Source organism: Leuciscus leuciscus, assembly GCF_965113295.1.
Source record: "Leuciscus leuciscus genome assembly, chromosome: 24".
NCBI lineage: Eukaryota > Metazoa > Chordata > Actinopteri > Cypriniformes > Leuciscidae > Leuciscus > Leuciscus leuciscus.
Genome location: NC_138723.1, coordinates 21,642,101 through 21,655,379, shown reverse-complemented (window position 1 = coordinate 21,655,379; position 13,279 = coordinate 21,642,101). Strand labels below are relative to the sequence as shown.

At 38.5% G+C, this 13,279-nt stretch overlaps 2 protein-coding genes across 2 annotated transcripts; one reads left to right on the top strand and one right to left on the bottom strand.

Moving 5' to 3' along the window:
* Positions 1–2,575: 2,575 nt before the first annotated feature.
* Positions 2,576–5,402, top strand: rfc3 (replication factor C (activator 1) 3). Its single transcript, XM_082156973.1, has 9 exons — positions 2,576–2,776; positions 3,010–3,147; positions 3,229–3,296; positions 3,372–3,469; positions 3,610–3,791; positions 4,232–4,368; positions 4,535–4,633; positions 4,950–5,019; positions 5,136–5,402. The coding sequence occupies exons 1-9, from the start codon at positions 2,690–2,692 to the stop codon at positions 5,325–5,327; spliced, it is 1,071 nt and encodes a 356-aa protein (XP_082013099.1). The 5' UTR covers positions 2,576–2,689; the 3' UTR covers positions 5,328–5,402.
* Positions 5,403–5,645: 243 nt separating this feature from the next.
* kl (klotho) lies at positions 5,646–12,362 on the bottom strand. The gene is made up of 5 exons (XM_082156960.1): positions 11,242–12,362; positions 9,529–10,039; positions 9,034–9,302; positions 7,099–8,224; positions 5,646–6,284 (listed from the first exon to the last, which is right to left on the bottom strand). The coding sequence occupies exons 1-5, from the start codon at positions 11,965–11,967 to the stop codon at positions 5,944–5,946; spliced, it is 2,973 nt and encodes a 990-aa protein (XP_082013086.1). The 5' UTR covers positions 11,968–12,362; the 3' UTR covers positions 5,646–5,943.
* Between the last annotated feature and the right edge of the window lie 917 nt (positions 12,363–13,279).

Sequence of the window (13,279 nt, the reverse complement as noted above, 5' to 3'; positions counted from 1 at the left end):
TTTATCAGTTTGCATCTTGCTCCTCCGTGTTCACAAAAAGTTTCAGTAGGCTACTTTCAATATAAAAGTCTTCACTAGGCTAGCCTACTAAATGACTCAATCATGAAGACAGCCTTTGCCGCCATCTAACGGCGTAATAATGTAACTTAAATGTTGCTTCACAATCAGGGACATTTTTTGGCTTTAATATTTGTATTGTGTGGTAACTGTTTTATAAAAGCAATAAGGTAGGCCTAGCCTACTCCAGGCTAGTTCTGTAGTAAATAAGTCATGGCTGAAGGGGTTGCAGGCACGACGCAAAGCCGTAACTTATTCACGATAGGCTACAGCACAGCCTCACTAAATAGGCTACCCATTGCTTACTTTTAAACCATAGCCTACATCAACATCTTTCATCATATGGGTGGGGGAACGGAAACTGCCGTAGAACTTACCTCATAAAATATTCATTCACGCTGTTATTTTCAAGCGCAGTCTAGTTTTAGCATATCAGAGAAAAATGAAAATATCAGTGACGGTAGGCTAAACACGTTCCATTTAGGGAAGAAATTGTTGGCTAGTTGTTTTATTTTGTGCGTTTTGAGGTGACTTGAAACATACTTTTCTACACTTCCCCTGACAAGTGATTTTGGAGATCTGTATGGGTCCAATCTATTGTCCTTATAAATATGCAAATTGGAAATAACCAGGTTTAACACAATTTGAAACCGAGGATTCATTTACCAAGGTTAAAATAGAGGAAAACATGGAAAAAGATAACACATAACTACGTTTAACCAGAGTGACCCTATGATATTTATGCTTTGTTAAATTGTGACAAGGCCATTCATGCATGTGAAACATTGTCAAGACAGCAGAAACCATTTAAACAGACAGCTGAAATTCCTCAGTTGAAATGCATAAATATTTCTGTGATTTAAAGAGCATTCCTGAGATACCACAACACAAGCAATATCATTTAACAGCAAACACCACAATTCCTCTTTGTCATTCTTGCTCACATCTTCATTTACTCATGAACAGAGCTCAGGAAGTAAACAAAAAATCAGACAGAATGAGAGCAGAGTACAAAATAGATGAGATTCTGGTTTCCCTGTACAGACTTGTAAATGCTATGATTTCACCAAATGTCATACAATATTGTACGTTTGAGATCAACATTGGTATGGACATGTAATCAGACTAAGCTGTTTTGGCAGCAAATGCAGCATATGACTTCAAGAATGTGAGATGTAGGACATGATGAAGGTGAGACTTGAGGAATAAACAAAAGATAGACCTTGTTTTATATGGGTTGAATGCCAGAAACTGTAAGAAAGCATCTGCTAAGAACATCCATGTACAGTAAGCTGTTAGAGCAGTGTAGTTTACATTCAGGTCCATTTTTTGAGGACGGCATGTTTGGCAGATAGATCCTTTCATTCATTCAGAGGTAGTTTGTCAGCTGAACCACACAAGCATGGGAACAGATGAACATAAAAGGGAGATCTGAACTCAGAACTGAATAGCCGTACAACCCACAATAGAGGACGGTGGGAATGGAGGTACAACCTGAAAATTAAATTCCTTATGTTCTTGATACAAAAGATTTAGAATTATTATTCTACCTACTATGGTGTGCAACAGACTGGTGATGAATGAATGAAATATGAATGAAATATTTTCAACAAATTAGAAAATAGTATTACTGAAAGCAGATGAAGCAGATTAACACTGCTCTTCTTACCTGATTACTATATAGGCCTGTAACATTTTGAGTTGTTCACATGGTGAAAAATGGATATGGTGATTTTTCCCCCTCTGGAGGTTGAGAGTATTTTCTGATTTCTGGAGTGATAAAAACCTTTAACTTAACTGTAATATGTCAACAAAATGAAATAAGATTTTGAACATAGCTTTATCCAATGTTCATATTTCGGTTCTGGAAATGTATGCAAACCAGTACGTATTTAATTTGATAGTGTTGCATTTGCATAACTGTCTTAATACTATGAGTAATAAACTGTGGTAAAAAATGGTAATAGTTAACAGTATAACATTATTCACTATAATGTCTTACCTTAAAAAACTATATTAAATCAACATAGCTATAATAAATTAAATATGGAGATATGTATAGGACTATTTATATGATATAGCCTAACTGCAGGCTGTGGAATAATGTGCTTAGTTTTGTATTTTCCTGAAATTATTGTTATTGTTCTATAGGCTACTTCTGTTGAAAACAACAACAACAACATCCTCAGCAACAAAAGATGCTCGGCAGAATCATTGACAACCTCACCATTCACTTTCATTGCACTATTTTCAAGACAATGAAATTGTACTTTTATTGTGTTTTTATTTTGACACGACCATATCATCAGCTTTATAATACGTGCATCATCTAACGATAATAAAGCTAGGCATTATCATGAAATATTGTCAAAACAAACCAATATCTTAAAATAAAACCATACCAGTTTAATGTGTAATATAATTCTTGAATGTATGTTGTGAATTCATTAGTTCGAAACTGTAAAGAGCGCCGCTAAGTATCGAGTTTTACGAAACGCGAAAGCACTTGTCCTTCCTCGCTCCCTGTAGTTGCCGTTCTGACAGCTCACTGCGCGGGTTTATGTTTCGCGGGAGCAGGCGGCTCAAATTCTCACAATAACATATTAAATATTCTCATCATTCAGATAGAAAAATGAGTTTATGGGTGGATAAATACAGACCAACGTCCTTGGCTAAACTCGACTACCACAAGGAGCAAGCCAACCATCTGAAAAACCTGGTAAAAAAGCAGAAACTATAAAAGCTAATTGGTGTTGGTGCTGTTTATGTCTGACTCAAGTCACGTCAAATAACTAAACGTGAATTATATTTTACCAACATGTACATCATCGCGCTCTCTAGCTGAAGAGTAGCTTTCTTTTTACAATTGCAGTAACAATACTGGTGATATAAACTTAAACGTGGCTAATATTCATTAGATAATATAATGGTCTCTCGCGGTTTATTCTACAGGTCCAGTGTGGTGATTTTCCACACTTGTTGGTTTATGGACCGCCTGGTGCTGGGAAGAAAACACGGATCATGTGTCTGCTCAGAGAGTTGTACGGACCCGGGGTCGAGAAACTCAGGATTGAACACCAGACCATCACGGTATTAAAAACATCAGATACTTTGAACATCTACAAAGTATAGTTAACTACAGTATTAACTGCTACTGTTTGTCTCTTGTAGACTCCATCTAAAAAGAAGCTTGAAATCAACACTATTGCCAGCAACTATCATCTAGAGGTGAATCCAAGGTAATAAAAAAGATTTACTCCGTATGTTTGGAATCTTCACTTGCAGTTCCCTCATATCTGATGTGTTTTCCTCAGTGATGCGGGGAACAGTGACCGTGTGGTCATTCAGGAGCTGATAAAAACTGTCGCCCAGTCTCAGCAGATTCAGTCCAGTGCTCAGAGGGAGTTCAAAGGTTCGGCTTTGTTCTTTCATTGGGTTAGATCATTAATCTGAATCAGCTGAATAGCTAAGAGCTGTGTTTGGATATGATAACCTTTTATTAGTGATTGCGTACACTTCTAACAGTAGTGGCAGTAATGAATCTATTCACAGTGGTGCTGCTGACTGAGGTGGACCGTCTCACTAAAGATGCCCAGCATGCCTTGCGGCGTACGATGGAGAAGTACATGTCCACTTGTCGACTGATCCTTTGCTGTAACTCCACCTCAAAAGTGATCTCCCCCATCAGGAGCAGGTGTCTGGCTGTGAGAGTCCCCCTGCCAAGTGTGGAAGAGGTAAGGTTGAAAGAAATTAATACTTTTAAGTGGATCAAAAGTGATAGTAAAGATGTTTACAATCAATGTTACAGAAGATTACATTTTTTCTGTATAAATGCTGTTGTAACTTTCTGTTCATCAAAGAATCCTGGAACAATGTTTCAAGGTTTCCACAAAAATATTAAGCAGCACAACTGTTTTCAACGTTGATAATAAGAAATGTTACTTGAGCATCAAATCAACATATTAGAAGGATTTCTGAAGGATCATGTGACACTGAAGACTGGAGTAATGATGCTGAACATTAAGCTTTGCCATCACAGAAATAAATTACATTTTAAAATAGATTAAAATAGAAAACATTTCTTGTATATTGTCTGCATTTTTGACTATATATTTGAAATGAATTGTGTTTTGCCTTACATCTGAAAACAACCCAACCTCCTTCATCTTCTCAGGTGTGCAGTGTTCTGTCAGGCGTTTGCAGGAAGGAGGGCCTGCTGCTTCCTCCTGAACTGGCCAGACAGATTGCTGAGAAATCTGGCCGTAACCTCCGTAAAGCCCTGCTTATGTGTGAAGCCTGCAGAGTTCAACAGTGAGAGCCTTCGCTTCAACCAGAATAAAGAGACCGTTCTATTCACCAGTGATAAATAAAAAATGAATGATTGTATCCAGCTTCCGAATGAATAAACATAACTCACCTGAAGTGCAAGCCAAACATACATTTTATGTTCTCTGTTCCCAAATTTACTTTCCTGCAGGTATCCATTCTCTCCAGACCAGGACATCCCTGTGACAGACTGGGAGGTGTACCTCAGAGAGACCGCTAATGCTATAGTCAGCCAGCAGAGCCCTCAAAGGTCACAACATGCATAAATACAAGCAAAAACAAAATCACCAGCTGTCTGCCAGTGCTAATAACAGGACCTAAAAAGCTATAGATGTTAATAAATATCAACCTCTTGAGCATGACTTGCCAAAGTCCTTTTTAGGGTTAAGAAAAAAATCATTCACTTCTTTGCTTTGGTGATTCTAGTAAATGTGGAATTGATTTTAATTTTTTTTTACATCATGATAACTTTTAATAATTAACTTAGGTTTAAGTAGCCTGGTTTGTTTTTAAGCAGTATAATTGAGATGTTTGCAAATGGCTAAAATCTTGTTTTAATTTTGCAGACTTTTGGAGGTCCGGGCACGATTGTATGAACTTCTAACTCACTGCATCCCACCAAATGTCATCATGAAGGTACAGCTGCTTATTTTCAGCTTATTAAAATGTTTTATACTGGGAAATCAAAGTTAAATTACAGCTTGATTTGGTGTACAATCACAGCATCAACACTGTTCGCATTGGTATTCCAGGGCCTGGTGACGGAGTTGCTGAGTAACTGTGATGGACACCTGAAGGCCGACGTGGTTCAGATGGCGGCGTACTACGAGCACAGACTGCAGCTCGGCAACAAAGCTATTTACCACCTGGAGGCCTTTGTAGCTAAATTCATGGCCATCTACAAGAAGTTTATGGAAGATGGACTTGACAACTTTATGTTCTGAGCTATTCTAGCCGAAAATTAATAAGATATGTTGGATAACTGTTTGTTTTTCATAATAAAAGCTATTTAAAATGTTTTTGGACTGTTGTTTTTGCTATTTCCTGTACATCTTTAGGGAACTTGGACAAGTATGAAATAGGCAGAAAATTAACAACAAAAAGCAGAAAAATAAAGACAATTGCACATGATTCTTACAAAGTTCTAGAGATTTTTGGATTGTACATATGACATAAAAGGCTTAGATGTTACAGAAAATTATAAAAGTGCATATATATTATAACAGGTAATATAAAAAGAAAATTAAAGATATCGCACTTAATTACTTTGAAAATATTTATTTAATATATCTGACAATGTATGACATAATTTACCTATACTAACCATAGTCAGTTTCTCTTTAACATGCCATTTTTTTACAACCCCCTGTGAAATAACAAACTTGCCCAAATAATGCAAATATTTTACTTTTTACAAATAAATAGTGGTTTTACATGATAATTCTGAAATGATATATATGGTCAGGCTCATGTTGAGTTCAAAGCTGTGTTATGTAGTCATAAACTAACCATTAAAACAAATAAATTAAAAGTATAAGAGTCCACTGGAACCATTTCCCTTCATTTTTTGGTGGCTAATTTGTGCCTCTTGACTGCGTAGTAGATAATAAGGCACACTGTGATCAGCATGCAAGAGCTCACCAGAGAGAGAAAGCCAACGACAGGCTGCTTGGTGAGGATATAACGGCCAGAGCTGTGCACTGGAGCATGGGGACACTGTTGCTGAGGTGTGCCTGTGGCAGGGAAGCCATTGTGGTGGATGATGTTTTTGTAATGGGCCAGTGAAGATTTCAGAATGACCTCCTCCTGCACGTGACCATACATGCCAAAGCCTGGGTCCCGCTGGTCGCTGAATGCATATGCAAAATAGCCCTTTAGATTGACTCCATCTAGCGTATACGCTAAAAGAACAAATCAGAGGTTAGAATGCGAGTGAAGTGAACTCCTGAACCCATGACATAACTATAAAGCGAGGCCTTGCCGGTGTTTTGAGAATAGTAAACAAATATTTTTCCAAAGCTCAGATGAAGAGCGGCTCGCTAGTTTTCCTAAGGTCAGAAAACTGTTTCCCTAGTTTTCTGTTTAATAATTAAGCTGCTGCGTGTGGATGTGTGTGTACAGCCTGAGATTTGTGCCTCTAAATAGAAACGGCATAGATTTGAGTCATCAGAACTTATCCAAGTGGGTTACAGTACTAGGAAACTTAAAAAAAAATGTATCTTAAACAATTAGATGTTGAAACATTCAACATCTAGAACACCCTACAGATATAAAAAAGTGTGAAATATATAATCTCTAAAACATGTGATAAAATGACAATGGATTAAAATAAGGTTTGATAACACTTAAAATAAGTTTAATTGTGGGTTACACTTACAGTAATATCAATATATAATTTGTTATGATTAATATAATTAATATTAATGATTCACATTTTCTTTAATTATAATTGTATTAAAATTTGTATGAAATTTATAATAAAAACTAAATAGATTAGGAATTGCTAATTATTAATATGAATATTCATTATAATATATTGGTTTTCTGTGCTTGTTTCTTTGATCAGTTAATTAATGTACAGTATTTTACACCATAATTTTAATTCAGTTAACAGTGACTGAGACAGAGCTCTTGACAAAGCCAAAAAAAATTAAATAAAATTCTGTATGAGCCACCCTAGTGAAAGCCAACACATACCATTATACAGTTTCTTACCTTTCAAGGCCTCATTAATGTAGTTGTATAGGTAGTAGACGCGCAAGCTATCCTTAAACCTAGCGGTGTCCTCTTGAACACCATTGGCCATCACATAAATGGGAACCCCTTTGTATCGGGAGTTAACCCAGTTCAGTGCCTTGCGAAGACCCCAGGGGACCACAGGAGAGTTGCGTCTTGGAGACATGATCCAGGTCACGTCAGATATCAACTGAACCTGCAACTTGTCCTTGAAGGTGTATTTGTCTTCTACTCCATCATATACCATTGAGGTAGTAAAATGGCTGATGGCGAAGAAATCGTAGGTTCCTTTTACCAGCAGTTGATCCTCTTTGCTGAACGTCGGTAAGTGGTAGTTGAAGAGATCGATGTTGTTTCGCTGTTGGAGCCAGCTACGCATCACCGCTGGGTAATCACCTCTACCGAAGATGGGCTCAGCAAACCAGCCGACTCGAAAGTCCAGGACTCGGTTCGCAGGCGCCACATCCTCCCTGCTGAATGAAAACGCAGGTTCGACCCAATCCATATGAAGAACCAGCGATACCGTTCCACCTTGGGCTTTGCGAAACTCGCTGTCGTAGACGTGCCAAGCTAACGCGTGCGCACGAAGAAGCTGGTGGCCCACAGTGTATTCAAGATCCTCATCGTTAGGCTCATTCAGAGTGATCCACAGCTTGACATGAGTTCCCAGTCGTTGGAAACACAACCTGGCATAGTCTGCAAATGCCTGGACTGTCTCCTCACTCTGCCAGCCCCCACCAGCCTCCCTGGATGCCGGGAGGCTGGAGAGTTTCCCTGTGTGGTGCCAAAGGGTCACAACAGGGGTTACGTTAACCTTATGTAGCTCACTAACGAAGCAATGGTAGTATCTTAGCAGTGTTTCGTTAGCATCAGACACCCGGCCTGTTGGGATGATGGAGGACCAGTTGAGGGAGAAGTGGAAGTGTGAGACTTTGATCCGGTGCACATCGGACACCTGCTGGAGGATGCTGCCGTAGTCGGCGCAGTGGCGCGGCCTGTGCATAGGGGGCGTCTGCACACCAGGGACCTTTTTCAACTCTCCGTTACCAGAGATGTTCCAGATATAAACGCTAGGGTCAGCAAACTGGGTTGGTGTAGTGTCAACCTTCAAAACAGGATCAGACAACATTCAGATGATTTTAGATATAAAAATTTGAAAAGTGAAAATTGAATAAAACTAGGTTTTGAATATATGCAAATGATGTTTATCAATGTTTGAAGTTTGAACAAAGGTCAAAGATTAAAGCTAGATGCATCATATGATTAACACAGAATCTAAGTTCTATAAAAATGACCTTTGAATGGGACAAACAAGAACAACCAAGTAAGATTGATTTGCTAGCCTGCACTTTACATAGCAAGGACATTTTCTACTTTTTGATGAAATGTGTGCAGTTAGATGTAATCAGATTTGTTTAATGTGCATTAATCAACATTAAAATAAATGTAAATGTACCCTGTCAAATGTAAATGTATATATGTGTGTGCATGTTAATAAATAGAAACATATAATATGTAATATAACTATAAAACATAAATTATATAAATTTATTTTATAGTTATATTTCATATATACAGTGTATATAAATACGCACACATACTGTATATATATATATATATACACACACACACACACACACACATATATATATATATATATATACGTGATACTGTATTTATATATATATATATTATATAAACCACCTTTAATGTTAGATGCGATTAATCGATTTGACAGCACTAATAAATCATATAATATGTAATCTAATCATAATCCATATTTTAAATAAATATATTTATTATTATAAATAACGTTCAAATATAAAATATATATCATATACAGTATCAAAAAAGTTGTGTTTTTACAAAATAATTATTTAAGCATGCATGGCAAGCAACCAGGATAAGCTGTACCTGTATGGAATTGGCAGCCATTCCCCAGGCAAAGTCACATGGAAAGACACCCTGTGCTGGGCGGTTCTCAGGAAGCTGAGGGAAGCCATTCTTCTCTATTAGTTTGCTATAGAAAGTGGCAGATGTCTTCGGCTCTCTCTTCAGATCAGGAGTGTTGAAATCCACAAAGAAAAGCCCCCGTCGTATTGCATATTCACGGTACCACTCATACCCGTCCAGCAGAGACCAGGCTGTGTAGCCAATCACATTTACTCTATCAAAACGGATCGCTATAAAGAGGAGAAAATGATTGTTCATAATCAGTTACTGATCGTGAAATGTGAATTGTTGAAAATAGCAGTGCTAAATGATAATTGGAACACATTGTAAATGCTTCTTTGACCATTAAAAGATCTCAAAATGGCCATATGCCTACAACATACTGACTGATATGTTCTATTATCATTCATTCTATGTTTATCATTTCATCAAACATCCTCAGTTCATATATAGTACCTTTCAGAGTCTCCATAATAAAGCGCTTCAGATAGTACATATGCTTGGCATCCTTTGTTTTCGTGTCACCACTTCCATACCAGCCACTCTCCACAACAAAGATGGGAGGATTGTTGTACTCGGCACGGACCCAGTACAGCAGCATCCTCAGACCTAGATCTTCTGTCTGGCCGAAGCGCAGACTGTCATTGATCAGCTGAAAACTAAGAGCCGGTCCATGAGACAGGGCAAAGAAGTCCGCTGTTCCATTAACATACACGCTCTCAGCCTCCGTGAAGGACGGCAGTCTGTGGGTCAGATTGTGTTTCATGCAGGGTGGATAGTCTCCATCCACAAACAACGGACGGGCGAACCAGCCGAGCACGAAGTCTAGAGAACACTGGCAGGCTCTGCGGTTCTCCTGCCTGGTTCTGCTAGGCTTGATCCAGTGGGAGGCCAGAGCCATGGACACTAGCCCACCCTGACGGGAACGATACCGGTCGTCATACAAGTGCCAGGCTGCAGCATGAGCCTAGAAGGCAACACAGGCCGAAACAAAATACATGGCTATACATTATATTTGAAAAACATATATCGTATACAGCACTTTGAACTACACAAAATGAACCAACATAATAAAAAATAAAAAAAGCCTATTAATAAAATAAAAAAACATATATTTTTTGTATATATATATATACACCAGCCACTTTATTAGATACACCTGTTCAAATGCTCTACTATCTAATCAGCCAATCAGCCAAGGCATGTAGAGATGGTCAAGGCGATCTGCTGAAGTTTAAACTGAGCATCAGAATGGGGAGGAAAGGTGATTTAAGTGACTTTGAACACGGCATGGTTGTTGTTGCCAGACGGGCTGGTCTGAGTATTTCAGAAACTGCTGATCTACTGGGATTTTCACACACAACCATCTCTAGGGTTTACAGAGAATGGTCCGAAAAAGAGAAACTATCCAGTGAGTGGCAATTCTGTGGGTGAAAATGCCTTGATGATGCCAGAGGTCAGAGGAGAATGACCAGACTTGTTCGAGCTGAGAGAAATGCAACAGTAACTCAATGCACAACACGTCAAACCTTGAAGCAGATGGGCTACAGCAGCAGAAGACACACTCCTGTCAGCTAAGAACAGGAAACTGAAGCTAGTTTTAATTTCTGCTGCGAAATTTGGCATAAACTATATTTGGCATAAACAACATGAAAGCCAACCGTATCCATACTGCCTTGTATCCACGGTTCAGGCTGGAGGTAGTGGTGTAGTGGTCCCATTTGGCATACTTTGGGCCCCTTAGTACAATTGAGCATCGTTTAAAAGGCCACAGCCTACCTGAGTATTTGTTTCTGACCATTTCCATCCCTTTATGACCACAGTGTACACATCTTCTGATGGCTACTTCCAGTAGAATAACACGCCATGTCACAAAGCTCAAATCATCTCAAACTGGTTTGTTGAACATGACAATGAGTTTACTACACTCAAAAGGCCTCCATACTCACCAGACCTCAATCCAATACAGACCAGTATCTCTGAGAGATGTTTCCAGCACATTTTTGAATCTATGCCACAAAAAATTAGGTAAAAGGGGGTCCAAGGTGTACCTAATAAAGTGGCCGGTAAGTGTATATATAGTATAAACAGACAGACAGATACAATTATACAGATACATTTGTTAATTAAATAAATAACTTAAACATTTGAGTATGTGGCTCTCATTACCTTCAGAAGATTGTGTCCCACTCTGAAAGGCAAATCTGAGTCATTTTTGATACCAGGAGCCACAACCCCAGTTCCATATCCATGCCAGGCCACAACAAAAGGATTGTCGATGGTAATCCAAAATTTCACATCCGATCCAAATGTTTTAAAACAAAAATCTGCATATTCTCTGAATAGATCAACCATAACCGAATTGCTCCAGCCTCCAAACAGGGTTTGCAAACTGTCAGGCAGGTCCCAATGATATAAAGTCACAACAGGTTGCACTTTCATATCCTTCAAACCTCGAATTAGACTTTTATAATATTCCACACCTTTTTCATTGTAACTTTCTTTGGTGCCATTGGAGAAGATGCGCGGCCAGGACAGAGAAAACCGGTAGTGACTGACTCCAAGTTGCTGCAGGGCTCGGAGGTCCCCCGGGATGTTGTGATAACTGTCACTGCCCACGTCGCCTCTGGACACACGGGTCCCTCCGCGAGTAAAAGTGTCCCAGATAGACTTACCCTTCCCGTCTTTTTCCCAGGCTCCCTCAACTGAATATGCAGCCGTGCCGACAGCCCACATAAACTTCTCAGGGAAAATGTCATAAAGGAAGGCTTTGTCACCGGGATATGGAAGTTTGCTAAATCTATCCCATGTGTGCAGTCCTGCGCCTGGATCAGCTGCTGTCCACTGTAGCTGACTGAACAATACGAGCGCCAAAACAATCCATGCACCTGTCATGGTGCCAGAGACAACTTTCCTAATGTTAAACAAGTGAGTTGTGTCTCTTACCTCACTCCGAGTCACTTGCAACTGCGGTATAATGCACCTGGCCCCATCTGGTCCCGTTTTTTGTCCTCTCAGGAAATCTATCAATTATTACCCAGGCACTTGACGGGTAAATAGGTATCCAAGCGCTGTGCAATTCCAGCTTCCATAATAACACATTTCCTCCTGCTAGTGTATGATAGGGCAAATATGATTACAAAATATATATATATATTTGATTTCTCCACTGGCTCTAAATGACAACTGATTATCTTTTAAGACTGAAAAACCCATATGAATGAACCATATATCACAGGAATACTGATCACATAGTTATCCAGTAATCCAAATGGATTACTTAATGACTTTCACCGACAAATAATTTATGAATGAAATACATACAGTAGATTACAGCCCAAACTTTGTAAAATGTATTTAAAAAAATTATAAACAATTGAAAACCGTAGCCTATGTTGTGGAAGTGCTTCGAACAGGTGTTTTTATTAGCTAGACCTTGATTACGTAATAAAATCAACACTTTAGAATAAATGAAAATACAATGTAATATGCACTATGAAACAGATTTGTGCATTTAAATTGAATTACATGTGTAATATATCAGAATGCATATATTACGTTATCTCCATCTAGAAGGCTAATGGTAATGTGTACGGTGCACCCGCATGTCCTGAATGGAGCCAGAAGGAAAAATTGCCATTGTAATACATTAATGCCAATAATATGTTCCCCGAGATTGTTTTATTAGTTTTAAACCAGCTATTGGGGCCTCTGAAGGGGCAATGTTCAAATTAGCTGGGCTATTTGCCTGTCTGACTCAAGCGAATCATCAATATTACAGTAGCATTGACCGCCAATGTACATAATTTAATGAAATAAAGATTGTATCACTTCGATAAGCATGCAATTATTTTTATTGCAACTATCTGCTGCTCTCTATAATCACACAATATTATTCTCCAATACCTGAATAGCACAAAATATTATTTCTCAACACCTCTCCTTGTCGCATCCATATGAGGGAAAACCAATGGTGTGAGTCTTGTGTTTCCCTGCAGGGCTTGTTTGTCAGTTTTGAAAGGTTATAGTCAAATTTATTTGATCCCATATAGATGAATTATAGAGATGATTGGCTAGAAAGAGAAAACAGAGGAGGAGAAGGAAGGAAAACAAATCCAAACAGTGCTTTGGATGATGTATGATGTAAATGTACTTTAAGCTGGAATAAAAACAATACACCCACTGAGCATTGAACTTACTTGAATAT